This window comes from Rhinatrema bivittatum, chromosome 6 (assembly GCF_901001135.1).
Source record: "Rhinatrema bivittatum chromosome 6, aRhiBiv1.1, whole genome shotgun sequence".
Taxonomy (NCBI): Eukaryota; Metazoa; Chordata; class Amphibia; order Gymnophiona; family Rhinatrematidae; genus Rhinatrema; species Rhinatrema bivittatum.
Window position 1 is genome coordinate 118,187,487 of NC_042620.1, and position 23,528 is coordinate 118,211,014.

At 44.8% G+C, this 23,528-nt stretch overlaps 1 protein-coding gene across 4 annotated transcripts in view; it reads right to left on the minus strand.

Annotated features, from left to right (window-relative positions):
• LNPK (lunapark, ER junction formation factor) overlaps positions 1-23,528 on the minus strand; it is a 275,063-nt gene that overhangs the window by 196,053 nt on the left and 55,482 nt on the right. For 2 of the 4 annotated variants that reach the window (XM_029605842.1, XM_029605841.1), the window contains one exon: positions 9,526-9,624. In XM_029605842.1, coding sequence (XP_029461702.1) covers positions 9,526-9,552 — 27 coding nt within the window. In that variant the 5' untranslated portion in view covers positions 9,553-9,624. The remainder of the gene's footprint in view (positions 1-9,525; positions 9,625-23,528) is intronic. The other 2 variants (XM_029605843.1, XM_029605844.1) reach the window with 1 other exon arrangement.

The window sequence follows — 23,528 nt, forward strand, 5'->3', positions numbered from 1 at the left end:
TGTGAAAGAGGTTTAGAACCTGACTGATGAATAACCAAGTAAACTGCTGAAGCTCACTCCCACTTACAGACCAAACAGGCAGCCTTATAATGTTATAGATCAATAATGCCCGAAGTCTGTCCAAATAATGCTGAAATTTTGAAATTCCCTGACAAGTTTGCTCAAAGAGTTAACAGAACCAATCAAGTGTCCTGAGCAGTGGTGCCCACAGGATCTAAAACTCACAACTTCAAACAAAGTTGTATTCCAGCAGTTCTCATCTGGCTTCCTCCTGAAATAGCTTTTCTAGACCAAGCACTTCTCTAGTTTCATGATCTAAATTAAAGAACACAGTTAAGATGTCTACTATATTAATCCAATGATTCTTCATGGCTCCAGCCTTCACACTGCAAAGAGGTCTAGTTTTCAGGATGTCCACAATAACTATTCATGTGTGTACATGTGTACAGACATACAACACACCCACCCACCAAGCATGTGCATTTCTGTTGTGGTGCTTACAGCCTTCATTACAGACATGGCTTGTAAAGGAAAGTGGTAAAGAAGCAGCATATTTTTTGCTACGTTACATAAGAAGTCATTATTCTTGTTCTAAGTTTATTTTTTATCATAGGCAGTTTTATAATTACTAACATTGTATGCATGACATTTGTGCCTCAACTTTGGACTTGTTTTCTTAGACACACAGACAAGTTAGTTAAACATGCTGAGCTACAAGGTGAGAACAAATACAAGGCCAGTTGACATGCCACCTAATTGAGAGCCATAGATATCATACAAGGCAAGAATAATCAGCATGGAGACAGAGAGCAAGTGACTATATGGCCATTCAGATTATGTTTATATTAGAAAGCCAATCACAGAAATTGACAATTATGTTTGGGGATGAAAATGTACAAGTAAAAATTATATATAAACTTGTGTTATCAGTACACTTATTTGAGAAGGAGTTTACAAGTATGCCTTTGCCTTACATGAAATTCTGCCTCTCCATAAAGGTACCTTATTTAATATTTATATTTTATAGCATTTCAATAAAAAAAAAAAAAAAAAAACCAACGCTTCTTTCTACAGCTGTTGGCTCAATGTAACCAATATGTAAAAAGGGCTCCGGGTTGATCCAGAAAGCTATAGATTGGCAAGTCTGACTTCAATGCTGGGAAAAATAGTGGAACTTATTCAAAAGAACAAAATCACAGAACAGAGACAGATATAGTTTAATGAGACACAGCCAACATGGATTTACCCAAACTAAGACTTGTCTCTCAGATCTGCTACATTCTTTTGAAGGGGTTAATTATGTGAGTAAAGGTTAATCGGTAGATGTATTTGGATTTTCAGAATATGTTTGACAAAGTCCCTATTGAGAGGCTTCTAAGAAAAAACTTAAGTCATGAAATAGGAGATGTCCTTTTGTGGATTGTAAACTGGTTAAAAGACAGGAAACAGTAGGATTAATGATCTATTTCCACAGTGGAATAAGGTAAACAGTGGAGTGCCTCAGGGATCTGGAACTTGGACTGGTGCTTTTCAATTTATTTATAAATAATCTGGAACGAGATAAGACGAGTGAGGCTATCAAACTTGCCCAAGGTCACAAGAAGCGACAGCAGGACTCGAACCCTGGTCTCCCCAGCCACATTCTGTATGCACTTCTGAACTGTCTGAGAAGTTAGTAGAATGGGAGGATAAGCATACATCAAGCCTGTTGTCCATGGAATGAGGAAGGCATCTGGGGCGAACCATATGCTGCTGGGATAAATGGAGCAGAATGTTTGAACTTGTCTGTTGCTTTCTGTGGCAAATAGACCTATTGACTGAAAACCCCATTGTTGAAAAATGTTTTCCACTACCTCTGGATTCAGGGTCCACTCGTGTGGATGAAACGCGCGGCTTAGACGATCTGCTGTAATATTATTTATTTAGAGTTTTTATATACCAGCATTCATGATAAAATCACATCATGCTGGTTTACATTCAACAAGGGGTGTGTATGAACATGAACATGGAACAAGTGAGAGAAATGGTGAAGTTACAATAAAACAATGTTGTTCAAAACTAGGAGAGGATAGAACATTTAACGTAACAAGGCTTAATTTACAATAATCGAAAATGACTAAAGTTGATGGATTATGATTCAGATGAGGTCTGGAAAGGCTTGTTTAAACAGCCAAGTCTTAAGCCTTTTTCTTAAAGTTGGGAGGCAAGGCTCCTGTCGAAGATCCGGTGGAATGGAATTCCATATCGATGGTCCTGCTGTAGAAAAGGCCCAGTCTCTGAATGTTAGATGCTGTGTGGTTTTGGTATGTGGTACATGAAGTGATCCTCTGTACGCTTCTCTAATGGGTCTGGTAGAAGAATGTCGTCTGAGAGGCATTTGTAAGTTAAGATGAGTATGGTGATGTATGGCTTTATAGATCATTGTGATGATTTGTATAAAATCCTGAAGAGTATAGGCAGCCAGTGTAGGATTTTGAGGGTGGGGGTGATGTGGTCTTCTCATGTTTGTCAGTATTCCGGCGGCTGCGTTTTGGATCATCTGAAGCAGTTTAGTAGAGGATGACGGGAGACCTAGTAAGACAGAGTTGCAATAATCAGTCTTAGAGAAGATTATGGCTTGAAGAACTGTTCTGAAATCCTGGAAGTGAAGGAGAGGTTTTATTCTTTTCAGAACCTGTAATTTGTGAAAGCAGTCCTTAGTTGTTTGGTTGATGAATGATTTTAAATTTAGACAACTGTCGATTAGTACTCCTGAGTCTCTTGCTTGGGTAATGAGAAGGTTGTCTGGCGGACTCGAGGTGATGTTACTGTTTTCCGGGGATATAAGGAGGAGTTCACTCTTAGCTGTGTTTAGAATCAGGTTTAAGCCAGCGAGGAAGCTGTTGATTTCTCGAAGGCAATTTTCCCAATATTCAAGGAATTTAGAAATGGTTTCTTTAAGAGGGATCAAGATCTGGACATCGTCGGCGTATAGGAAGTGTTTTAGATTCAGTTTGGTTAACAGCTGGCACAGTGGAAGAAGGTAAATGTTAAAGAGAGTAGGTGATAGGGAAGAGCCCTGAGGAACTTCCCAGGGAGGAGTTATAGCGGATTGATTCTTTATTGTGAATTCTAACCTTGTAACCTTTGTTACTAAGGAATGTTTTGAACCATGCAAAGGCAGTTCCTGTTATTCCAATGTCAGACAGCTGGTTTAGTAGGATGGAATGGTTAACAGTGTCAAATGCTGCCGAGAGGTCAAGGAGAATCAGTAGGAAAGATTGACCTTTATCCAGGCCCAAGATGAGGTAGTCTGTCAGAGATATGAGTAAGGTTTCTGAGCTTGATGCTTTATGTAACCCGTATTGGGTAGGACACAGAATTTTATGATCTTCAATGTAATCAGAAAGTTGTGCATTAACTAATTTCTCCATGATCTTGGCTATGAACAGGAGATTGGAAATCAGACGAAAGTTGTTAGGATCTTTAGGATCCAGATTTGGTTTTTTTTTTTTTTAGGAGAGGTTTGAGGGAGGCCAATTTCAGGTCGTCTGGGAAGATTCCCTGAGATGGTGAACAGTTTATGATGTCGGCCAGTGTATTGGAGATGGATTCGGGAATTAGCAGAAGTCTAGTAGGGATTTGGTCGAGAGGATGGTTTCATTTTCTTTAGTACTGATTGGATATCTGAGGCGGTGATGGGTTCAAACGAATCCAGAGCGATACCTTTGTTAGGAGGAAGATATTGTCTAGACCCGGAAGGTAAGTGGCTTGGAATGAGATTTGGAACTTGAGTCCAGTGAAGTATCCAAAGTGCTTCCCGACACAGTATCGAAGGACCGGACCCTCCTTTGTTTATGTAAAAACCATTGCCACTTGGTTGTCAGTATGCACCATGAGGTTTGAGTGTTGGATCTGAATGGAGAAGATTTGAAGTGCTTTCCAGATTGCTGAAGTAGGAGGTTGGATAACTACGCATGGAGAGATGATGAAAGGGTGGGTGTCTCATGTTGGAGACAGGTGAGGAAGGGGTGGAATGCTTTTGAAATTTAGATGGTAACCTTCCTTGATGATGTTGATCACCCATTTATCTGAAGTGATCGAATTCCAATTGTTTAGGAAAAATTTGAGACGACCTCCTATGAAGTCTGGAGGTGGTGGTGGCTGGATTGTACTAAAAAAAGATGACTTGTTTTTATTGTGGTGCAGGTGTTTGCTTTTGTTGTCTTTGCTGTCTGGGCCTTCCCCTTGCCACCTTTTGAGGTGTAGATCTGGAGGGGAGCATATGGCTGTGGTCTATACTAAGAATAAGGTCTGGAATATGTCCGCGGGTAATGCCGACGACGGTAAGGTTGATAAAATCTCTGCTGAGGCTTGTGTAATTCTGACGGGAAGGTAAGAGATTGAAAGAACAAAGTGCAGCCATACAAACGGTAGACTGTCTGAATTGGTCACCAAAAAGATTGTCTTCCACACATGGAATGTCCGCCAGTTTGTCATGGACAACAGTGCAAATAGTGCTTGCCTTAAGCCAAGCAAGACGCCTGGCAGCTATGGCCAAAGCAGAGGCTCGGGTAGACAACTCGAACGATTCATAAACGGATCTGAGTAAATGTCTAAGCCCTTCTTCTCAATCCAAACAGTTGTGGAAGGGTATTATCCTCTGAAATACAAAGTGGGCGTAGTTTTTGAAGAGTCTCGAAGAGGTATTGAGTAGTGTAAAACTGATGGTGTTGAATTCTAGATGTCAACATGGAGGAATGAAACTTTCTTTACGAAGTCATCCAAAATTTATGTTCTCTATTTGGTGGGGCATTGGAGTGCAGTTTTGAGCGTTTTGCCTTTGCAAGAGCTGACTCCACTACCACCAAATGATGAGGAAGTTTAGGAGATTCGTAGATTGAAGAGTTGCGAATCTTATATTTAATGTCAATCTTCCAGTTGCGGTAGTGGAAAAAGATGTTTTCCAATTTTTTAAAAAGAGGTCTTGTAAGACCGAATGCAGTGGTAGGGCAGTTGTTTCAGCAGGGGTTTCAAAAATTTTAAGAATGCCCATCATTTCTGTTCTAGGATCTGAGATTCTTCCTGTAGGAACTTGGAGGAGGGCACCTGCTTTCTCAATAAATTTAGAGCAGGTTAAGTCCTCAAGAGGAGAATAAGGTTCCTGTGGTCCTTCTGGGGGATCCGATGGTAATCCCGTAGAAGAATTGGAAGAAAATGTTGATACCTGTTAAGCAGGGCTCGCTGGGTGCTGCTCCGGTTCTGAGATTGGGTACCCCGGAATGGGATCCGGTGAGGGAGGTGCAGAGGTATGTGGAGAGACCACTGGTGGTAAATGACAACCTTGTTCTAGGTCTTGAAAGAATGTTGACAATACTAATATTTTTGATATTGCAGACACTGCAAGGGTTCCTTGTGGAGGGAGATGCAATTTTTGTCTTATGTGGAGGATGAATGTCGGGTAGCACAATGTTCTGGTGAAGTATTCCCACTATGAATGCTAGGATTGTCTTGTGCACTAAGAGGAGATTGTTGTGAGGAAGCTGATTCTGCAACAGCAGCAAGAAGTTCCACTTCAGTCTCTCGACTAGATGTGGAGGAAGCAGGGGAGTGCTCCTGATGTTTCCTCTTTGCTGTCCTTTTGGAAGAAGTATGTTCCAAAAAGGAAGGATTTATTTTGATTTGAGGTTGTGTGACAAACATGTCCCATCTATATTTGCATGGTAGATGTTTCTAGTGTTGACTTATGCTTCAAGTATTTCACGCCGTGGCTCAAAAAAGTGTCATGTTGTGAATATGCGGTGTGCTTCGTGGCAGCACCCTGTTTCATGACTGCGTCGTGGTGGCATCCTGTGTCATGGCGGCGCCATGAGTAGATACTATATCTTGCGTCGTAGTCGCTTGACTCATCGGCACAGAGTGATGGAGGTTCGTTTGGCTTTAGCGGCCTGGAACCCATCGACACATCTCCCTTGCCGTATGCCTCCAGATCCTTTTCCGGAGCCCCGGTATGGATCGAGGGCAGTTGGGGTTTTTCAAACCCAGAGATACCTAGCATGCTTTGCCCCGCTTTGGAGGGGCCCAGGGAGGAAGCCCGTTTTCTATGGACCTTACCTGTCTCAGCAAAGAATAGGCTGATGTAGGTGGGGGCTTATGAGCCCATCTTCAGGCGCTCTATCTTTGCTGTTCGGTGGCATTGGGCCTGAGGAGACATGCGGCCACAGTCTCTACACAACCTTTGGTCGTGATCAGGGCCTACACAGAGGTAGCAATAATTATGACCGTTGGTAACGGACATAACTTTGCCACATTGGCAATTTTTTTTTTTTTTATATTTATATTTTATTGAATTTTAAACAATTACATCAAGAAAACACTTCTTGTTTGAAAAAGAATACAAATAAGCAAGTCACAAAGGAATTTACCATAATAACATATAATAATTGTATCATAAATCAAAGTCCACAATCCGAGATCTAAGTTTTATACCTTAGGAATTCTATGTCTAAACAATTTAAAAGAAATTTGAAACTTTTAGCACTGTGATATATGTCATCAATGAACAAAACTTTATGTCACATTTCCCTAATCTATAGGGGAAGAACTTTCAGGCACTAATTTTTTTCCCACTAAAAAGGCTGTAAGTTGGTTCGGGTGAAAAAAAACATAAGATAAACCTTGATACTTGACTAGGCATTTACAAGGGAATTTTAACAGAAACATTGCACCAATTTCCAAAACCCTTGATCTCAAAATTAGGAATTGCTTCCTTCTTTTTTGAGTGGTTTTGGAAAGGTCAGGAAATATGTTCACCTTATAACCCATAAATAATTCCAATCTATGTCTAAAGAACATTCTCATTGTCCATTCTTTATCTGCTTCCATTAAATAGGAAACCACTAAAGTAGCTGGTATTGTTTGATCATTCTGAGAGGTTTCTAGAAATTCTGTTAAGTTTAATTGTATAGGATCATCATTGACTTTTCTTTTCCCTTCATCTTTACTAACACTACTACTTGGTATATAATATATCCTTGATGTTACTGGCAAGGCCTGTTCAGGTACCTTCAGAACCTCAAGCATATATTTTTTCCACATCTCTTTAGGGGAAATTAATTGACTTTTTGGAAAATTAATAAAACGTAAATTTTTCCCCCTAAGAACATTCTCTATATTTTCCAATCTATTAGTCAAGATCTGATTTTCTTTTATTATTACACTCTGTAAAGTCTTATTACTTTCCATTTCAGCTTTTAATTTAGCAATATTCTCTTTCAATTTTCATTTCTTTCTCAGCTCCCATAAGTTTTAAATCCATTTTCTCCATTTGTGTATACACTGGTGACATCTGGTTATAGATGTTGTCATTTAAAGACTTGATGGCATCCCATATTGAATCAAGAGATATAGTTGTTGGTTTTTTAAGTTCAACTCTCTTCAATTGTGGGAAGATAAATTGTACCTCTAGGTTATCCCCCTCATTAGGTTTTCTGACATCACCCCCAGGTTCTGATGGTAATGTAGAGGGACTAGGCAAATCCAAAGATGAAAAACCTCCCTGTTCCGGTGCATTTAGGCCTTCACTGGGCCTCACCGAATCAGGGGTTTGGGTTTGCAGTTACATTGGCAATATTTAAATCCAGATGGCTTCGGAGCCATCTGGAGATGAAAAAGATGTGAAAAAACAGCAAAAAATTCGCTGAAGAAAAAATCTGTAGGAGAAAACCCCGCGTGCAATCGGCTCATGGAAAAAAAACTAAAGAGGAGAGGGAACCGTGTGGGAACACCACCGCACAGCGTCAAAGCTCTGTCACTAGCCGAGGAGACTCCACCGACTTCGGGTCACGATGCTTCCCAGACAGCATGGCTAATTCAGCCCTGCTATAGACGGGAAAAAATGTTTTTTGGCAATACTTCAATGCCCTCTTAACAAGCCTATCAAGTTTTAAGTCTTTATGATACTTGGATTTGGAAAAAAAGGGGGCAAAATAATTTGCCCTGTCTTCAGCTTGTCATCCAGTGCTACCAATAACTTCATAAACTTTGAGGGATGAGCTTAGGTCAAATGGAGGAACTGTTTGCCTAAAGGAAATGAGGTATTTCTGAAGACACAAGGCAATTGGGAAGTGCATACACAGATTCAAAGAGGCTAGAAGTCTTTTGGCTTGACAGCCCTAATTACAGAATGAAGAGACTCCATTTTGAAATGCTAAACATTCACAGACCTGTTCACTTTTAGATACAAGATGTGTCTGAATCCCACAGACATCAATATTAGAAAGTAGCTGGAATGATTTTTGTAGAATGTCCCTTCTCTACCCCTGGGAACCAGAATCAAGGAAGGCTAAGTCAAAAGGTTTTATCTTAATCCAGGAACGATCTGGGAAACAAATCCATGGGACAGACCCCACTAAGGATCTGATCAACCCTATTTTGCCTCTCTCCCCTCAACCACTACAAACACTTTTGGCTTACTATTAAATTATTGGCCAGTATTCAGGGATCTGACTTACAAAAGGCACAGTTCTGCAATTAAACAAAAATTCACATGAAAAATAAAGTTAGGCCCCTCGGTCTTATTTATTAGTTTACAATAGCAGGCTCCACGATGTTGCCTACAAGGCATCAGACAGATAACCCATAAAGATGGAGGACACAGGGAGCCTACACCCTTTTTTCATTTCTGGAAACACTATCACATCAGCTGAATCTAGCATCTGAAGCTGCCCCAGTAGTATTTCTTTTCCTTCAAAGTCCAGAAGCAGTACTCTACAGAGGATACTGCAGTCCTTTCCTGCCTGAGATTTGCAGAGGACTCAGTGAGAAGAACTTTTGTAGGAGGAGCAAAAAAACGCTATGATACAACATCCAGTCTAAAGTTAATCTCAATTACACTCAGAATAGTATCTAAAGGTCATCATTGCTGGAAAGTATAACAGAACTCTGCACTGTAACAAGTCAAAAGCCCAGTCCCTTTAATATGCATAAAATAGATTTGCATACATTGGAGGCAATACATGCAATTCTCTCTGAATATGTATGAGATATTTGCATTTATTGTCCCCATTGTACGCAAATCTATTTTATGCTTATTAATTGTGGATATCCTGAAAACTAGGCCTGTTTGTGGCTCTTGAGGACCAGAGCTGGCCACCTGTTATAGGCAGACATTTCAGATAGAACATTAGTGCAGCTAAGCAAGTACTAGACTGTCCACCATGGGCAGAGGGAAGCATACATTTTAACATTTAAAGACTCCAACAGTAGGTTTATTATAAAAACAGTGAAATCCACCAAATCAAAGTCAGCCTTTCACTTGTTAGCAGCTTTTACTTTGTCTTTTACAAATAGCCAGATAAATGGATAAGACCAGCAGAGTTAATTTACAGTCAGGATAGATGTGACTGGTCAGTTAGAACAGTCAATAAGCAGTTTACGTTTGCACATCACTAAGAAGTTGTTTGGAAAAAAACATATTTCAGGCTGCATTCACCTTAATCTACAGGCTATCAAAAAGATTTATATACTGTAGAAAGATTTACTTACTTTCCATCGAGAAACAAGTCCACCCATGTTATTTTGCTGTTATGGCAGAGAAAATGGTGGTATTTAGAGCTTATGGAAATCTTGTAATGGAATTTACAACTAGAAGTGAAAAACAGTGTGTGTTACTTTACAAAAACAAACTTTAAGTGCACTATATTTTAACAAGTAAAAATGTTGAACAATATGAAATAAGTAGCATGGTATACTAAATGCTAGCCTTTCAAAGTTAGTTCTTACTTTCCATTAAATATGCAACTTCAAATCTTTTCTGTTCTTACAGCAATGCCACATTATACAACAAAATGACAGTAACAGAACCTACATGGTTATAGTGCAGTTTCTTACCTGTAACAGGTGTTCTAGGACAGCAGGATGTTAGTCTTCACAGATGGGCAACATCAGATGGAGCCTGGCACAGAAAACTTGTCAAAGTTTCTAGAACTTTGACTGGCATACTGAGCATGCCCAGCATGCCAACGTAGGGTTCCCCCTTCAGTCTCGTAATATAGAATTCATGAGTGAAAAAATAAAACAAAACGTGTAAGAATCCAACTTTGCAGGGTGGTGGGTGGATTTCCTGAGGACTAACACCCTGCTGTCCTAGGACAACACCTGTTACAGGTAAGCAACTGCACTTTCTCCTAGGACAAGCAAGAATGTAGACCTCACAGATGGTTGTGGCCGGGAGAAGCCTGTAGCTTGAAATTCACCCATGTCCAATAAGCACTGAACCAGGTGCCAACAGGCACAATAACTGCAGTGTGGATGGCTAGACAGGGAGAAATGGGTTCAAGCCTGGAAGAGGTTGCCTAGGATGGACTGGATGAAGTTACTGTCATATCGGCCATCCTTGTCCAGGCAGCAGTGGGTAACTAACGTGTGTAGGGAACTCCACGTTGCCGCCCTGCAGATTCCAGCAATGGAAACCGCCCATAGGTGGGCTACCAAAGTCGCCATAGCCCTCACAGAACGAGCCTTGATTCTGCCTCCCAGCTAAAGGCTCAATTGTGCGTAGCAGAAAGAAATGGAGTCTGCTAGCCAATTTGATAGAATCTGTTTTCCCGCTGCAACTCCCATCAAAAGAGAAGAAGAGCTGAGTGGATTGCCTGTGGCCTACTGTGCGTTCTAAATAGAAAGCTAGGGCCCTCTTGCAATCCAACATATATAGAGCCCGTTCTCCCTGATGTAAATAGGGCCGCGGAAAAAAAGTAGGCAAAGACGATGGACCAATTCACGTGAAAGTCAGTCACTACCTTAGGCAGGAACTTGGGATGCGTATGGAGGACCACACGATCACAAAAGAATTGTGTGTAGGGCAGATACGTAACCAAGGCATGAAGCTCGCTAACCCTACGAGCTGAAGGGATCACCACCAGGAATATGACCTTCCAGGTGAAGAACCTCAGATCACAGCAGTACATAGGCTCAAAAGATATTTTGATTCTGCCCTGTGGGCAGCCTCTCCACCTTTTTTCCTCCTCTTTTCTTCGCAGCTGGAGCCATATTATGGCACTCCTCGCGGCCCGGAGGTCACCGGCACCTTCATCCTGCGGCAGGAGCTGCACTGAGGCACCTCCTGTGCTCAGGGGATTGCCGGTGTTCCCCGCAGTCCGGAGACTGCCAGCGTTTTCCCCTCACGGCAGGAGCCACGTTGTTATTCCTATGCGGCTAGGAGGCCGCCACCTGACATCCCCGTGTGGCCCGGAGGCTACAGACCTACCTTGGGGCCCTCCGTGTGGAGAGGGCCTGCATCCCCAGGCTCTCCTGTGGCATGGAGCAGCCAGCAATTCATCTTCTGTGGCAGGGAGGCCGCTTGTAGCATCGAGGCCTGTTCTGAGACCTATTTCCAGCTCCTGCTTGGCATCTTCCTGTGTAGCATGGTGCTGCCCAAGGTCCTGAACTTCCTGCTTCTTCTTAGGGGGCAAGGCCGGTTCTCTCTCCAGCATTTAAAGGTACAGCAAGGAAGTGGTGCACCTTGATATCATCAAGGGAGGTTCCTCTTCCTGCAGTATAAAAGGCTTCAATCTTCATTCCTTCCTTGCCTTCGCAAGGTGCCAGTCCTCCTTAGGACTTCTCTGCAATCCAGCTTCTCGTTGGCACTCTGTGCCATGTTCTTCGTTAGAATTCCATGTCTTCGTGATGTCCTCACGCTACGTCTCATCTTCAGTAAGCTCTCGTCTGTTCCTGTGACTCGTCCAGACCCTGTTTCTCTAGTCACATCCTTTCCTGAATCTTCAAGCAACTTGTGTGGGGAACCACTAGCGTGGTCTGCGACCAGCCTACCCGCTTGTGTAGGGCACACTACCTGCGTGGTCCACGACCAGTCCGGCTGGGTTGTGTAGGGCATGTGATGTGAAGTATCGACTCAAGTCTTCAAGCAACTCTTGGCTCTCCTGAGTTTCTTCTCTTCGTGACCAGAGTCCTTTCTACTCCACATATCCTGAAGCTCGTGTCTAGCAAAATTGCTTACCTTGTAATAGGTGTTATCCCAGGACAGCTGGATGTAGTCCTCTCATATGGGTGACGTCACTGGACGGAGCCCTATCACGGAAAACTTTGTCAAAAGTTTTTAGAAACTTTTGTCTGGCACACTGAACATGCCATAATCCCTCGAGCCACAGGGTTCTCTCTTCAGTCTCGTGTATAACAATAAGCGTTAGCAAAAATAAAATAAAAAAAAGTGTCGGACCCAACTCCATGGGGTGGTGGGTGGGTTTCGTGAGGACTACATCCTGCTATCCTGGGATAACACCTATTACAAGCTAAGCAATTTTGCTTTATCCCAGGACAAGCAGGATGCTAGTCCTCACATATGAGTGATTAGCAAGCTACAGGCCGAGTCATTTTGTAATGGACCAAGAGCAACAACTTGTGTAACAGGCACACAACTGGAGTACCTTTGGATAAAATTGAGGCAGCCTAAAATCACAGCAGGTTGGATGTAGAAGGAGTTGGGATTATGCTGCAATTAGTTCTTTAAGACAGATTGTCCGTAGGCTGAATCTTGTCATCCTTTGTCCAAACAGTAATGAGCTGCAAAGGTGTGTTGCAGCTTTACATATGTCAGCTATTGGCACTGAACGATAGTGTGCTACTGAGGTTAACATTGCTCTTACTGAGTGCGACTTTACTCGCCCTTAGAGAGGAAGGCCTGCTTTTTCATAGCAGAACTCTATACAATCTACAAGCCAGTTGGAGAGAGTTTGTTTGACCACTGCCTTACCAGGTTTGTTTTTATCAAAAGAAACAAAGTTGAGTGGATTTCCTATGGACTGCGGTGCGATCTAGGTAATATGCAATTGCATACTTACAGTCCAAGGTTTGCAAAACCCTCTCACCTTAGTGAGAGCGAGGTCTTCGGAAGAATGTTGGCAAGACTATGGATTGATTCAAATGGAATTCCGTATCTACCTTGGGAAATAATTTTGGGTGTGTATGGAGTACCACTCTATCATGTAGGAATTTTGTATAGGGCGAGTATGTGACAAGTGCTTGTAACTCACTAACCCTTCTAGCAGATGTAATAGCTATTAGGAATATAGACCTCCATGTAAGAAATTTAATATCTCAGGAATTCATGGGTTCAAAAGGAGAATGCATGAGCCTTGTTAGTACCACATTAAGGTCCCATTCTGTGACTGGTGGCTGTATAGGGGGTTTTAGATGAATTAAACCTCTTATAAACCTTCTAACAAGGGGTTGCACTGATATCGGTGCATCCCCTATTGTAAGATGGTAAGCAGAGATAGTACTTAGGTGTACCCTTACTGACGAGGTCTGGAGACCAGAGTCTGAAAGGTGCCAGAGATAGTCCAACAAAGATGTTATGGGGCAGGAAAAAGGGTCAATACTTTTCTGTGCACACCACGTGGTGAATCTTTTCCACTTCGAACTATAGTTTTTTCGTGTGGAAGGCTTACGTGAAGCTACAAGCACTTGAGACATTAGATTGAGTGGTTGCAGGATCAAGTTTTCAACATCCAGGCTGTTAGAGATAGGGATTGAAGTTTGGGATGGCGCAACCTGCCCTGACCCTGAGTTATGAGAGTGGGAGCTTACCCAGGCGAATTGGGTTCCTGATAGAGAGATCAAGAAGCATGGGGAACCACATTTGTCGAGGCCAATACGGGGCTATGAGTATCATGGACCCATTGCCCTGTTGCAGCTTCACTAGAGTCTTGGTTATTAGCAGTATTGGGGGATACGCGTATAGAACAGCTGAATTCCAGGGGCGAGCAAAGGCGTTCCTGGCTAACTGGTTTGTTTAGAGAGCAGAAGCTGTCCACTTTGTGATTCAGCTCTGATGCAAAGAGGTCCATCGTTGGTTGACCCCAATGTTGAAATATCCTGGTCGCTACTAAGGGATCCAAGGACCACTCATGAGGTTGGAATTGACTGAGATGGTCTGCTACTACGTTGTGAATTCCTGCCAGATAAGTGGCCCGGAGAAACATGGAATGTGTCAGGGCCCAGTCCCAAATCTGTGCAACTTCTTGACAAAGGAGATACGAGCCCGTACCTCCCTGTTTGTTCAGGTACCACATGGCAACTGTGTTGTCTGTTTGTATCAGAACAGTCTTGTGTGAAAGGCAGTCCTTGAACGCATGTAGAGCATAATGTATAGCTCGAAGCTCCAGGAAATTGATTTGAAACGTTGCTTCGAGTTTAGTTCAAGTACCTTGAGTTTGGAGATTGCCTATGTGTGCTCCCCAACCTAAGGTGGATGTATCTGTAGTTAAAGTTACTTGTGGAACTGGTTGTTGGAAAGGTAGGCCTTTGCACAAGTTGTTCTTGGTCACCCAGAGGAGAGACGAATGTAGTTGGTGGGTTATTTGAACTAGGGATGACAGCGGTTGAATGGCTTGTATCCATTGTGATCTTAATGTCCATTGGGTTATTCTCATGGCTAATCTGGCCATAGGAGTGACGTGAACTGTGGAAGCCATGTGGCCTAGCAGAGTTAGAAATTGATGTGCTGTCACCTGTGTTTTTAAATGCAGAGAGTTTGCTAATGAGGAGAGTGTCTCCACCCGGTCTTCCAGGAGAAACACTTGACATTATGGTGTTCAACTCTGCTCTGATGAATTGCAGAAAGCGAGATGGAATGAGGTGGGATTTTTGGTAGTTGATTTGACATCCCAGCGAGTGGAGCAGATTGATTGTGAGTCAGAGAGGTGAGAGCGCCTTGTTTTGATTGGCTTCTGATGAGCCAGTCATCTAGGTAAGGAAAAAGCATGTACACTTTCCTTGTGCAAATGAGCCGCTGCTACCGCTAAGCACTTTGTGAACACACTGGGTGCTGAGGCAAGTCCAAATGGCAGGACCCGGTATTGGTAATGCTGATGACCCACTAGGAAATGCAGAAACTTGCGATGAGGAGGTAATATTGGAATGTGAGCGTAAGCATCTTGTAGATCCAGAGAACAGAGCCAGTCTTCTGTCTGAAGAAGTGGAAGCATGGTGCCTAAGGAGACCATCCTGAATTTTTCTTTCCATAGAAAATTTGTTGAGATTTCAGAGATCTAGGATGAGACGTAGGCCTCCTGTTTTCTTTGGAATGAGGAAGTAGCAGGAGTAGAATCTTCTGCCCTGCTGAGGTCGGGGAACTGATTCTACGGCCTGGCTCTCAGAAGGGTGGATAATTCTGCCTGCAGAAGAGTGGTATGATCCTTGTGTATCCAAAGAGACTTTGGTGGGGAGTCTTTTGGTACTGGGAGAAAATTCAGATGGTAGCCTTGTGTTATAATTGATAGTACCCATTGATCTGTTGTGATGTTTGACCAATGGGGCTGGAAGAGAGAGACCCAATCTCCCACTGGTAACTGAGTTCGGGTTGGTGGAGTGGCTGCTGTTCTCTGGCTGGTTTTCAAAAGCCTGATGCCGGGCCTGTTTGAGGAGGTTGAGGCCTAGAAGCTCTCAGTTGTCTAGGCTGGGTTCTTTGCACTGGTCTGGACGCTCTACCACAGGGTGCTGGTGGATAGTATCTACGTGGTCTATAGTAGGGCTTTCAGGTGTCCTTATGTGCTGTGTGACATGTGGCAGATTAAGTATCTTGTGGGATAGCAGACAGTTGATGCGAGTTTCAGAGTTCTTTAAGCTGGGCTACTGAGTTTTGAGCTTTTGTTCCAAAAAGGTTACCACCAGCACAGGGTAAATCCAGTTTTTCTTGAACTTTAGGTCTGAAGCCTTGAGCCAGGCCCAGCGATGTGCACAGATTCCTGATGCAGCTACTCTTGAGGAGGTTTCAAAACTGTCGTAGGCAGCACGTACCTCATGCTTTCCTGCATCCTGATATTGTTGCGGCAAAGACTCAGCAAGCTGTTGCATTTGTTTCCATAGGTTACATTGATACTGAGTCGTATACAGTTGATATGATGCTATTCTGCCGTTCAGCATGGAACCTTGGAAAAAAACCTCTCCTTTCTAGAGTGTCTAAGAACTTTTGTTCTTTGCCTGGAGGAGTCTATGAGTGGGGCCGTATCCGCTTAGATTTTTTCTGGGTGGATTCAACCACCACAGATTGATGTGGGAGTTGGGCCCTCCGATAACCAGGGATGTATTGTACCAGATAGGTGGTATCCATTCTTTTGTTTACTGGTGGTACTGAACATGGATGTTCCCATAATCTGTGTTGCAAGTCCACCAGGACTTCATGGACAGGGATTGCAAGGACCTCCTTAGGAGGGTCCACAAACTGTAGAACCTCTAAGGTCTTTTGTCTGGTATCTTCTAACACTAGTTAGTGTTAGAAGTGTCAGCCATCTCCTTTACAAAATTTGTAAAAGATGAGTCCACTGGGGGTGACTTTTTCCTGTCTTCAGGTGGGGACAGCTCAGACAGGATGTCCTCTGAAGATGTGTCTGTGTACCTTCCCAAGAGTCCGATGGAGGGTGTCTTGGAGGAGACACATGAGGAGGCATCGATGGCTTTTGTGGGGAAAAGAATGGTATCGACGGGGAGACCGGGATTATCGGCCGAGAAAGTCCGGAGGACCCCGGCATAGGTTCAGAAGGCAGAGAAGCACCCGAGGCATTATAGTCACAGACTGGAATCGGAGTGATAGGCTGTACTGGAAGAGCACCAATTACAGCGTCGAGCTTCGACATCAGTGGTTGGAATATTGAAAGGTCCGGCACCGGCTCCAGCGGTGTCGATGGATGAAGATCCCGGAGAGCTTCTCTCACTGCCTGGTGGATAAATCCGTCCAGTTCCTCCCTTATAGCTGGTGAGATCAGAGCAGCTATAGGTGGTGGCAGAGAAGGCATCATCGGCACTTCCACAGGTCCCTGTGGTGGCTCGATTCCCGACATCTTTGCAGGTGGGGAATGCCTCGGAGTAGGTGGTCTCGATGGTTCTTGTAGACTAGATCTCTTCAGCGATGGCTGTCTTGGTGACAATAAGGCCTCTGGCAGAGACGTCCGTCGATACCTATGACGATGTTTTTGTTTATGTTCCGTGGCCTTTTCAAGCCTGGATGTCAATTTCACCGATGCCGCAGACTGAGTCTGTGACAACCTGTCTCCGGAGCAGTCAGTGCGACGTTTACGAACGACTAATCTTTTAGACGCTCCAGTCGGAGACGACGGAGTCTATGTCAACGGTATAAGCTGGATATGGAAGAGATGTTCCATCTTCTCTTGCCGGGCCCTCCTGCCCTTGGCAGTCATTTCTGCACATTGTGGACAGGAAGAAACATCGTGCGATATTCCCAGGCACAGAACACTCGATGTGCGGGTCGTTAATAAACATTGTGTGAGGGCACTTCGGGCAAATTTTTGAAGCCCGTGGTCATGATGAAGGCCAGATAGCAGTCGACAGCCTTCTGACCAAAAAATTACTTTAACCCGGATCGAAACGGGAAAAATTGTACTCACCGGCTGGTGGAGTAGGAAGACCCCTATGTAGGGTATGAAATGAGATTTTTTTTTTTAACTTTTTTTTCTCACTTAGATGTGTGAAGAATTCACACAGGGCTCTTTCACCGTGATGCTAAGTGCAGCGTGGAAAATGAAGACTGAAGGGAGACCCCTGTGGCTCAAGAAAATATGGCATGCTAGGCATGCTCAATGTGCCAGTCAAAAGTTTCTAGAAACTTTGACAGAAAGTTTTCTGTGATAGGGCTCCGTCCAGTGACGTCACCCATATGTGAGGACTAGCATCCTGCTTGTGCTGGGATAACATCATGTATCCAAGTCTAGTCTTTGATGTCCTCATCCTCTGACCACTGTCTGCCCTGTCGCTGTTGCTGCTCTGTGCGGCAGGTCCAAAAGGGCTTGGAGTAGTCTGAGGACCACTCATGAGACCAACATAGCGTTGTTTGGATCTCTCTGCTGTGTACAGGCGTTGCTGTGCTCGAGGTCATCATTTTTCCATCTTCAGCCCATGCTGGGGTACCTCTTACCTGCCTCGGTCCTTGCCGGAGCTCCTCTGCAGCTGTATCAGGGCCCAGGGGCACACGAAAACACCAGAGATGGAACCGCTACCGCGTTTTCACAACAAAAGGAGGGTGTATGAGCCACAATGTTGAGGTCCAAGGTCACAACAGGAGGTCAAAGAGGGGACTTCAGTTGAAGCAGACTGCTCATAAAATAACCTACTATGACCTGAATAGAGATGGGTGCACCAGCAACACCTTGATGGTAAGCACTGACTGCGCTCAAATAGATCCTGACCGAAGTGGTTTTAAACCCAGCCTCAGAAAGGTGCCACAAGTAGTCCAAGAACCTCGAAATGGGGCAAGCGAATGGATCCAAGCCATACCCCTCGCACCAGACAGAGAACCTCCTCCACTTCAACCGGTAAGTCTTCCTGATAGAAGGCTTCCTGGAAGCTACCAGCACCTGAGACACATCATCAGGAGGTCCAGGCACTGAAGGACTAAGTGCTCAAAATCCAGGCCATCAAGGCTAACGCTCGGAGGTTTGGATGACAATGCAGGATCGGGGCACACTATCAGGTCGGGACCTCTGATCGACAGGTCTCTAAGGAGAGGGAACCAGACTTGTCTGGGCCAGTATGGGGCCATGAGAATCATGGTCCCCCAGTCCTGCTGGAGCTTCAAGAGAGACCTCATGATTAGTGGAAGAGGATATGCCTACAGGAGACCTGTGCCCCAATGAAGGGCAAAGGAGTCTAAGGCTGGACATCCATCCATTCTGAATAGGGACCAAAAGTTGTTCACCTTGCAATTGCACAGGGAGGCAAAGAGATCCACATCCAGTGCTCCCCACAGGTGGAAAATCTGGGCTGCCACTTCTGGATTCAGTGACTACTCATGCAACTGAAAAGAACAGCTTGGGTGGTCCACCAGCACGTTTCAGCATCCCAGCCAGATACGTCGCTTGCAGAGACATGCCAGTGGGGTGACATGGACAGAAGCTGCCATGTGGCCCAGCAGACGAACAGGAACTTACTGACTGCTGCGCACTAAGGTCGCTAGTGAGGACAGGGCAAGAGCCCAATCGTGGGGCAAAAATGCCTTTGCCTGAGTCGTGTCCAGTCTGGCTCCCATGAAATCCAGATTTGGGGGGGGGGGGGGGGGAAGACAGGCAGAGGTGGGAGTCTGGATAGTTGATGACAAACCCCACAGATTGCAGCTCCTGTATAGTCAGGGTCAAAGCATCCAGCAATCCCTCCTGGGAGGCACTTTTGACCAGTCATCCAGGTAGGGGAACACATGTCCCCACCCCCCCCGACGCCTGAGGTGCACTGCCACCGTTGCTAGGCACTTTGTAAAGACTCAAGGGGCTAAGGCCAAGCCAAACGGTAGTACCTGGTACAGGTAGCGAGCCTGCCCAACCACAAAGCAAAGATACTTCCTGTGATTCGGGAATATCGCAATGTGGGCATAGGTATCCTTGAAATCAAGAGAGCAGAGCTAGTCTCCTCTCGAGGAGCAGGATGAGAGTGCTCAGAGAGACTATTTTGAACTTTTTCCTGTGAAGGAATTTGTTCAACGCCCTGAGATCGAGAATGGAACGTGGGCCCCCTATTCTTTGGTACAGGAAATTTCAAATAGAACCCCTGGCCTTGCTGGCATCAGGGAACAGGTTCTACCACTCCTGCCATTAGGACAGAGTTCTATTAAAAGTATTTCCTGCAGAGCAGATGAACCCCACGATGGACATGGAGGAAAATCCACCGGGACTTCGCTGAAATTCAGATACCCCTGGCGGATAATAGTGAGAACCCACCAGTCCGATGTGATGAGCAGCCAGTGGTGGGTGAAGCAAAGAAGTCTGTCCCCTACTGGGGTATCATGTGCCAGGGGTATGGCGTGCTCACTCATGCTTCCTTGCCTCCAGTCAAAACCCTGTAGCAGGGTCTGCTGCTGACGAGAGCAACCCCTGGAACTAGCACAGGATGTGCGAGCCTGGGCTGCAAAGGGGGGGGGGGGGGTAACACTTCCATTGGCGATGAAAAGATTTCCTTAAACTTGGTCAAGAGGACTTCCTGATAGAGGATGCTGATCAGAAGTGCTAGCTGACAGCTGTTAAAGGGTCTCATGGTGATCTTTCAATTGGGCTTCCGCATCCCTGACCTTGTCCCCAGATTCTTCTCCTGTACAGGGCAGATCCGCCAGCTTCTCCTGGACCTCTGGTCGAAGGTCCAAGGCACGGAGCTAGGCCATCCTACAGGCACCGATGCCCACTACAGTCACTCTGGCCACTGTCTCAGAAACATCATAGGTGGACCTCACCTCTTCTTTTCCTGCTTCCAGATCCTGTTGTTCAACAGAGAGCGCCTCCTGTTGCTGCTGTGGCAGGCGTTCTGCAAGTTCCTGGACCTGTTTCCACAGGTTCTGGTTGCATTGAGTCGTATATAGTTGGTAGGAGGAGATACAGGCAATGAGCATAGCACCTTGAAACACCTTCCTACCGAGGGCATCCAGCTCCCTGTGATCTCAGCCCAGAGGCATGGGTGTGGGAATGCTTGGCCTTTTTGAGAACTGATTCCACTACCACTGACTGGTGAGGGAGATAGCATCTCTTAAAACCCTAAGCCTGCTGTACCAAATAGATGGCATCTGCCTTCCTATTTACCAGAAGAACTGAAACCGGATGTTCCCATATCCTAAGAAGTTCCTTAAAGAGATCATGACATGAACGGCAACTATCTCCTTTGGGGCATCAACAAACTGGAGAACACCAGGATCTTATGTCGAGCATCCTCCTCCATGAGGAGTTGGAAGGGAATGGCTTCAGCCAAGGCCCTGACGAAGCCTGCAAAGGAGTGATCCTCCAGGGAGACCTATGCCTTTCATCCGGTGGCGAAGGCTCAGAGGAGGAGATCAGCAAAGTCCTCGGAAGAGAAATCCCAAGTATCATCCCCCCATGAGTCATATGGGCCCCTTCTCCTTGCTAAGGGCTGTGAGGGGGGGGGGGCCTGCGTGGGTGAGCCCTGTCCGAGCTCCTCGGCACAGAGGGCACCAGCAGCATCAGTGGTCTCGAAGGTGGCAAAGGCACTGATGGCCACGAGGATCCTGAAGTCCCAGGCATGGGTTCGGGGAACTGTGGCCTGGTGTCAAAGGCTGCTGTGTATCTTCCGCCTCAGATCACCCAATGGGAATTGCTCTGGAGGAGGGCATCGGTGGCTGCTGGAGAACAGAGGGTCCCCTGGGCACTAGCTGCGTCGCAAGGACACCAAGCTGAATGTCCAGACGCTCAAGAAGGGGCACCAAGGGAGATGGCGCAGGCTCTGGTTTGAGGCCCTGCAGGGCCTGCGGTCCAACCCTTCCTGAAAGTCCAGTGAGGACAGAACTGATGGAGGGGGACGAGGCATCACTGTCCCCCTCCATCAAGACCCCCTCCATCAAGTACCGAGCCTCCTCTGAGCCCCAAGGAGGCTCGGTACTCAGCGCAGATATCAGTGGGGAACACCTGGGACTCTCAGGTCTGTTGGAGGATGGGGCCCCTCACCACAGGGTCACTTCTGTGGTGGCATGGCAACCACTGGTGCCACATCAGAACCAGAGCTGTGGACAGTGACCGGTGTCTGTGTTTACAGGATTTCCCATGCTGCTCAGCCTGGTCTTTCCCCAGCACAGAGGAAGCTGAGGATCCTGATGTCTTTGAAAGCGTGAACAGCGGGCAGGGCTTATCACCAGGTCCATGCTCCCTGGACGATCCTGCTAGGGGTGTAGAGAGCTCTATGTCTGTGAGGACTACCATCCTGATTGTCTTAGGAGAAAAAGTCTACACCCCATTCCAAGTTGATCACTTCTATTATCTGGAAGTAAAATGTATTAACAGCATTTGTTAATATAGTTTTGTTCCAGAATTCCTTAAAGGAACTAGAAATTAAAAAAAAAATGGAATAGCTTAGCTGGATAAATGGTCAACTCCCTCCAACCCCTTGTACTTTTGCAGCAATCTTAAAAGCTCTCCTAAAAGCAATCCAAAAGCCTACTGTGAGTGAATTGGTCCCACCTATGTTAAAAACTGTAACAATGCATAACAGGATAAATTCAGCAGTTCCTGTTGGCTCTCTGCTGTGTAAGGCATTTCAAAGTAGAGAGCTAACCATCAACACAAAGGATTTATTAAAAGTTACAGGACAAAGCTGTGGAAAGGTATAGATTTGGGGATCTATATAAAAGAATTGCAAAGTATCTGAATAAACATCAAAGCATAGTCAAGACAATTACGAAGTAGGTGGTGTATATCACCATCAAGACCCTGCCTACTAGATCAGGCGGTCCCCAAAATTGGTTGACCAAGAAGGCAGAGACTGATTAGGGAGGCAACCATGAAGCCAATAGCAACTTTGAAAAATCTACAAGGCGGCCAAAACTGGTCAAAGTCTGCATGTGACAATATCTCAAGCACTCCTTAAATCTAGCCTGTATGTAGGGTGGCAAGGGCACCATTACTCAAGATAGCTCCTCTTCAATCCCATATGAAGTATGCAAAGGAACACTTGGGATACCATAGTCATGTGACAAAAAGCTGGTCTGAAAACTAATAGAACTTTTTGGCCTGAATACAAAGCACTACATTTGGCAAACAGCAACATCACATTATGAGGATGTTTCTCAATCGGCAAGAACTTGTCAGGTCAGAAAAGAAGATTGAAAGAAGAAAGTACAGAAGAGTTCTTGAGGAAAGCCTGCTGCTCTGCAAAATACATGAAACTGGGACAGAAGGTGAAAGTTGAACTTACCTTCTAATTTCCTTTAGTCCTGCCAGAACAGTCTAGATAAGTAGATTATGCCTTCCTGCCAGCAGATGCAGACAAAACAGAACTCAGCTGACTTCACTCCCCCCGAAAGGTCTGCTCTTCAATACCATATGCCAAAGCTAAGACAACCAAAGGCAATTCTGTGTTTTGGTTTTCAAGTTACCATCACAACCAAAACCTGATATAGCAAAAAGACATTTCACTCTTTGATTACACTGGGGAACACAATTTTTGTTGAGTTAGATCTGACACTTGTTTTTGACTAACTTTTGCCATCTGACCCCAGTTTCTCTCTATCGCATCAACTTTTTTAAAGGTACAGGATTACCCTCCCTTTGTCCCAAAAATCATACAAAATGTACATACAAAGGAAATAAAAGAAAAAATTACCTGAATATACTGTTTTAGAGTTAGAGTTATTTTATTCATACAAAGGCTATATATTGTTAACATAAGTCAAATTGTGTACAAGTATTAAAGTTGCTACCAAACATACACATTAAGGTAAAAATTTACGCTTACAGCTTTTCCGCCAGTGTTTAATCTGTGGACAACCTCGCCTGATGCTCCAATAGTCATCATATGTACATCCCATCTACCCTGATACTGTGCCTCCATGACCTTCAAATCTTGGTGGAATCGTTTACCTTGCTCATCACTGACTGTGCACTAAGGTTTTTCGGGAAGTCAGCAAGATGGCTATGCAGAAAATGCACCTTGATGCTCATGTTGCAACGAAGCATTTTGAAGCTCTCCAAGAGTTTCTGGACAATATCGGTGTAATTCTGTGCTCCTGTATTTCCAAGAAAGTTCTTGACAAGGTT